The 6,969-nt window shown below is 43.0% G+C and overlaps 1 protein-coding gene across 1 annotated transcript in view; it reads right to left on the reverse strand.

Moving 5' to 3' along the window:
• Window positions 1-3,761: 3,761 nt before the first annotated feature.
• The window catches only part of LOC119585946 (ubiquitin carboxyl-terminal hydrolase 22-like), a 16,058-nt gene continuing 12,850 nt past the window's right edge, over window positions 3,762-6,969 (reverse strand). Inside the window, exon 3 of the mRNA XM_037934663.1 lies at window positions 3,762-4,027. Coding sequence (XP_037790591.1) covers window positions 3,762-4,027 — 266 coding nt within the window. The remainder of the gene's footprint in view (window positions 4,028-6,969) is intronic.

Consider the following 6,969-nt stretch of genomic DNA (forward strand, 5'->3'; position numbering starts at 1 on the left):
TGAAAATTTATTTTTATTTGTTATGTATTTATTATGTTTGTTATGCAATTTTATATTATGTATAAAGTATTATATGTATATGTATTAAAAGTATATGGGTTTTATATGCATTTGGGAGAGGGTTTTTTCAGGAGGAAAAAAAAAAAGTTGAGTGGAATCCCCCCGTCATTTAGCCCCTTTTCAGTGCCCCCTTTTTGGGGCCCCCCCAGGGGTTTGGGAACCTTTCAAATCCCAAAACAAAAATTTGGGGGTCTTGTAGCAAGGGGGGTCCCCAAAGGGGTTTCTGACCGGCCCCCCAGTGGGGGACATGTCCCCGCCCCCATGGCAAAAATCCCCGCCCCTTAAACACCCCGTGGGAATTTGGGGGGCTCGGGGGGGGTGGGCCTTGCCCGCCCCCCCACCCCAAAATAAATCACCAGTGCTCAAAAGGATATGCGGGGAGAGGGGTTTTTTTTCCTCCCACCCCGCAATTTAGGCGGGTTGTGGGTCTCATTGGGAGGGCAAAAAGTTGGGGTTCAGGGTGGAAACGGGGGAGTTATTGGCCCCCCTGGCGCTTGGGAGATGCCAAACCCCCCATGAGGTTTGTGGGGCAAAAAGGGCCCAGGAACCCCAAGGTGGGAAATAAGGGGCCCCATTCCCGCCCCAAACCCCCCCTTTTTTGGGAGTGTCACAGGAGTGGGAAAAGATGGGATACATCAGAGGACCGTCCGAGGTTTAACCTCAGGCGAGCTATCCAGGTATGCACTAGGGAAATCCCCGGTTTCCCTTTCAGCAAAGGGAAAAAAAGTTCCCCTTTAAAGGGCGGGCCGCCGCAAAAGGGGCATAACCTATAAGTAGCAGCCCCTAGCCCCCTTTCTAGCCCACTTTAAAACCCTTTGGTAATTTAGGTAAAACCCCGTGGGTTTAGATTGAAACATGCTTTGGTTCTGTCCCCTTATTTCGTATACGTTTCCTTTCCGATGTTTTCAAACTCGATGTGCAAGAACCCCTTACACCAAACTAATCCATGGGCAGACAGATACCCCTGGCAAGATATTTACATTGTTCCCGGGGGGAATTCAAGAAATATCTGGGTAGAGAGTCTTGGAACCCCCTGGTCAGGAGCTGATCCCCGCAGCGAGAAAAGCCTCCTTTCCGGGCTTTGTAGGGCCCAGAGGGAAAGAGGACTTTAAACCCTCCCGCAGAAAACGCAGTCTGTTCAGTGGATGGGCAGATCATCTCAGAAAAGGGGGAGCAACATTTAAAAATATCCAAGGGCTCAGACCTTGACTTTGCAAAGATGGTTTTTTTTCCCCATCTGAGGGCCTTGGATCAGTGGTGGCCGCCTTTATTTCATTTTGCAATGAGGGAAAGGCCCTTTGGGGTAAAGGTCTCCCGGACTAAGACCCAAATTTAGGGTTTGGGGGGGCCCGTTTGGGGAAACCCCTTCGTCAATCCCCTACCGGCCCGGGGAGGACGCTAAAGTCACAGAGGGTTTTCATACCTTTGGGAGTGTATCCATATCTCTCGTTGGGCAGACCAAGGGAAATCAATAACCCGGGTTTTTTCTGGCAACATGAGCCCCTGAACTGTTCAAAAAACAGCATTTGGGGGGTATCGGACCTTACAGGAAAGGGCCCAAACAATGTCCCTTTAAGGCCTTGAAAACTGCCCGTTTTTCTCTGTCAAAGTGAAAACCCTGGATGTATCCCTTTCCTTTGGGGGTCTCTCTTTATGCCTTTTTAACTTCGTGGATTCCCTTGGGGTCAGTTGGGACGACCATGGTCCAATGACGATTTCAATTGAGATTGACATGGGAACCCGTTTTTTGCTAACCAGGGGTCACCAAATCAGGCTTAAAGCCCCCTAGCTCGCTTCCTTTTTGAATGATCCCGCCCCCTCAGGGTTTTTCTCTTTGTGAGATAAAACCGGGGAAAAGGCCCCGTGGGGTGGGGCCCAGGAGGTTATGGGTTTGGGGAAAATTTGATGACACGTACAAGGAATTTGAGATGAGCCCAAAAGGCCCGCCGAAGACTTTTCCAGAGGGAAACCCCCATGGCTTTGGGGCAAAAAGGGGGATGTGGCCCTGGGGCCCCCCCTTGGGGTTTTGGCCCCCTTTATATGGGGGAACATAAAATACATTATACTATTTTGGTATGTATTCATGAAAATAATATATTATATATATATATATATAATATATATATATATTTTAAATAAAATATATAAAATATATAATATAATATACCCTTTTCTATATATTTATATATTATTTTAATTTTTATTATAAAATTTTAATTTTAAAGTGTTTTTGTGTGTGTGTTTTGTGGGGTGTGTGGGTGTGTAAGATATAATTTTTTTTTTTTTTTCGGAGGTTTTGTTTGAGCTGCCGTGGCACGCATGAACTTCAATTGTTTGTTTTATGTTTTGATGCCTTGGAGTGTGTACGTGGGTTTGGGCCCCCGTTTCCTTTTTCCCAAAATGCCGGGGGTTACCTTTTTGGGAATTTATTCCTCTATTTTATCTTGGGGTGGGACCAGCACTGACTTGGGTGGCTTGGCTAGGTAGGGAAAAAAGGGGGTAAGTTCCCCTTTTCCAAAGGGGAAAAACATGCGGCCGGTGACTCAACCCTCGAAACCCCAAATTTCCGTCGTGCCCGTCTTGGGTTGATGCTCTAACCACCCGGCCCCATATGTGTGGGATATAAATCTACAATTCATACATATATTTTGATATATTGAATAAAATTGATTTGCCCTTGCCCTTTCCAAACCCCGGTTTTTTTTATCGAGTCCCCCTCTTTTAAACCCGGTTTTTGGGACCAGCACTGACTTGGGCTGGTTGCCTACCCAGCGGCTAGGTAGGCAATTTTAGGTTTTAGTTCCCTGCCCATGGGAAAAACCCCCGGGGGGGTTAGTCCCAAACCCCCCCCGAACTAAAATTTTCCGTCGGACAGTCTTGGGGGCCGCGCTCTAACTACTTGGCCACCGCAGCCGATATATATGTATGTATATATATATACATATGTATACATATGTGTATATAGAGCCCGCAGTGGCCGAGTGGTTAGAGCATTGGACTCAAGACTGGCACAACGGCAATCTGAGTTCGAGGATTCAAGTCACCGGCCGGCACGTTGTTCTCTTGGGCAAGGAATTTCACCTTGATTACCTACCAAAGACAAGACTGTCGATGGTACAAGTGGAAAGAAAAGCGCAAGATCGAGTTGAGTGGCGAAGGATGGTGGAGAGGTCCACGGCTGCTCAAACATGAGCATACCGTTATTGATGATGACCTACCTAGCCACTGGGTGGGCAAGCCAGCCCAAGTCAGTGCTGGTCCCAAATCCGGATAAAATAGAGAGAATGATTACCTAAAAGGTAACACCGGCACTCTCCATGGAAAGGAACTGGGGACCCTACCACGTACTCACTCCAAGAGCATCACAACATGAAAACTACAATTAAGTATCATGTTGTGACCACGGCGGCTCAAACATGAACCTACCGTTAATAAAAAAATACATATGTGTATATATGTACACACCCACACACACACACACACACATATTCAAGTATATATATACACATTTATATATCTACAATATATATATATGCAATATATATATGTATGTATGTATATATATATATATATATATATATATATATATATATATATATATATATATATATATATATATATATATATATATATATATATACATACACTTTTCAAATGTTCCAATTTCCTTACACTCTAAAATTGTCTAATGTAGAAAGGAACTACAGTATAATTTCAGAGTCAATGTTCAATAAAGATATACTGCACTGACCTATAGTAGAATTCGGAGTAGGACGACGCCTCTTGGGATGAGCCTGAAGAAGGGTCATTTCCACATCATCAGGTTCCCAAGCTCTATATTCTGTTTGTAAACCTAAGGATTTGCGAGATTTTCGTCTGCATGCCTGAGCAATTTCTCCAATCTCTGAATCATACACGTAATCACCACAGGCCATGCACAAAATCTGCCCTTGTTCCACATCCATAACTGAAAGTCACAACATAAAATATTAATTCTGAATTCAATTGAAAAAAAAAACATCAAAGCATACATATATATAAATATATCCATAAATATGTTGTTTATACATAAACATATATACACACACACACACACACACACATATATATACATATATGTGTGTGTGCGTGTGTGTGTGTATGTACAGACGAGTACTGCGTATTAGCTGGACAGAAGAAAACAAATGATGAAGTGCTGAGAAAAATAAATTGTAAAGACCGGCTGTTGGACATCTTGAACAAAAGGAAATTAAAGTTTATTGGTCATGTGATGAGAAGTAAAAGTTTTGAGAAAGACTTGCTGACAGGGATGGTGATAGGAAACAGAGGAAGAGGCAAACCGAAGACAAGACTGAGCGACAACATCAAAGATATTTGCGGGTTGTCGATGGTACAAGTGGAAAGAAAAGCGTAAGATCGAGTTGAGTGGCGAAGGATGGTGGAGAGGTCCACGGCTGCTCAAACATGAGCATACCGTTATTGATGATATTATATATAGATTATATATAGATTATATATAGATTATATATATTATATGTATTGTATGTATCATCATCAATAACGGTATGCTCATGTTTGAGCAGCCGTGGACCTCTCCACCATCCTTTGCCACTAAACTCGATCTTACGCTTTTCTTTCCACTTGTACCATCGACAGCCCGCAAATATCTTTGATATTGTCGCTCAGTCTTGTCTTCGGTTTGCCTCTTCTTCTGTTTCCTATGTGAATCATCATATGTATAAGTTAAAACAGCTCCAAGATAAGTGAACTCTTTCACATTTTCCACAATCATTCCATTGATTGTAACATGTTCATCATTGTTAATTGCCGGCCATCTTTGAATCTTCATGATCTTAGTTTTCTTGGCATTAAGAAACAAGCCAGCCTTTTCGCTTGCTTCTCTAACTTTATATAGTAGTTGTTGTAGTTCAGTGATACTGCTGGCAATCAAAACTATATCATCGGCGTACCTCAGATTTGATATTTTGTATCCTCCAACATCCACAGTTCCTTCAAAATTCTCTAGAGCACCTCTCATAATTGTTTCAGAATATATATTAAAGAGGTGCGGAGACAGAATGCAACCCTGTCGCACTCCTTGTTTGACTTCGAACCATTCTGTTAACCCATAAGTGGTTCTTACAGTTGCTTGTTGTTGGTCATCATCATCAACAACGGTATGCTAATGTTTGAGCAGCCGTGGACCTCTCCACCATCCTTCGCCACTAAACTCGATCTTACGCTTTTCTTTCCACTTGTACCATCGACAGCCCGCAAATATCTTTGATATTGTCGCTCAGTCTTGTCTTCGGTTTGCCTCTTCCTCTGTTTCCTATCACCATCCCTGTCAGCAAGTTTTTCTCAATACTTTTACTTCTCATCACATGACCAATAAACTTTAATTTCCTCTTGTTCAAGATGTCCAACAGCCGGTCTTTACAATTTATTTTTCTCAGCACTTCATCATTCGTCTTCTTCTCTGTCCAGCTAATACGCAGTACTCATCTGTAGCACCACACTTCAAAACTATTGATCTTTTTTTTGTCTATCTACTTCAGCACCCAACACTCAGAACCATATGATGTAATTGGGAAAACTAATGAGTTCAATAACCTCAGCTTTGTCCGTAAGGTAATACTTCGGTCTTTCCAGATGTTATTGAGAGCAATTGTGGCGTTTTTGGCAATGGCATTTCTTCTTTTTATCTCCGGTGAATCATCATATGTATTAGTTAAAACAGCTCCAAGATAAGTGAACTCTTTCACATTTTCCAATCATTCCATTGACTGCAACATGCTCATCATTGTTCATTGCCGGTCATCTTTGAATCTTCATGATCTCAGCCTTCCTGGCATTAAGAACCAAGCCAGCCCTTTCGCTTGCTTCTCTAGCCCCATCTAGTAGTTGTTGTAGTTCAGTGATACTGCTGGCAATCAAAACTATATCATCGGCACACCTCAGATTTGATATTTTGCATCCTCCAACGTCCACAGTTCCTTCAAAATTCTCTAGAGCACCTCTCATAATTGTTTCAGAATATATGTCAAAGAGGTGCGGTGACAGAATGCAACCCTGTCGCACTCCTTGTTTGACTTCGAACCACGGCCTTATACATCCATATCCATATATATAATTTATATATATATACACACATGTGTGTGTATATATATACACACATCCATGTGTATGTGTGTGTGATTTATACGGATATAGATATAGATACAGAGATGTAGTTATATACTTGTGTGTGTGTGTGTGTAAGTGTGTGTGTGTAAGTGTGTAAGTGTGTGTGTGTGTGTGTGTGTGTGTGTGTGTGTGTGTGTGTGTGTGTGTGTGTGTGTGTGTGTGTGTGTGTGTGTGTGTGTGTGTGTGTGGTGTGTGTGTGTGGTGTGTTGTGTTGTGTGTGTGTGTGTGTGGTGTGGTGTGTGGGTGGTTGTGTGTGTGTGTGTGGTGTGTGTGTGTGTGTTGTGTGTTTGTTGTGTGTGTGTGTGTTGTGTGTTTTGTTGTGTGTGTGTGTGTGTGTGTGTGTGTGGTGTCGTGTGTGTGTGTGTGTGTGTGTGTGTGTGTGTGTGTGTGTGTGTGTGTGTGTGTGTGTGTGTGTGTGTGTGTGTGTGTGTGTGTTGTGTGGTGTGTGGTGTGTGTGTAGTGTGTGGTGTGTGGTGTGTTGTGTGTGTGTGTGTGTGGTGTGTGTGTGTGTGTTGTGTGTGTGTTGTGTGTGTTGTGTGTGTTGTGTGTGTTGTGTGTGTGTTGTGTTGTGGTGTGTGAGTGTGTGTGTGTGTGTTGTGTTGTGTGTGTGTGTGTGTTGTGTGGGTGTGTGTGTGTGTGTGTGTGTGTGTGTGTGTGTGTGTGGTGTGTGTGTGGTGTGTGTGGTGTGTGTTGTGTGTGGTGTGTGTGGTGTGTGTGTTGTGT

Source organism: Penaeus monodon, chromosome 3, assembly GCF_015228065.2.
Source record: "Penaeus monodon isolate SGIC_2016 chromosome 3, NSTDA_Pmon_1, whole genome shotgun sequence".
Lineage (NCBI taxonomy): Eukaryota > Metazoa > Arthropoda > Malacostraca > Decapoda > Penaeidae > Penaeus > Penaeus monodon.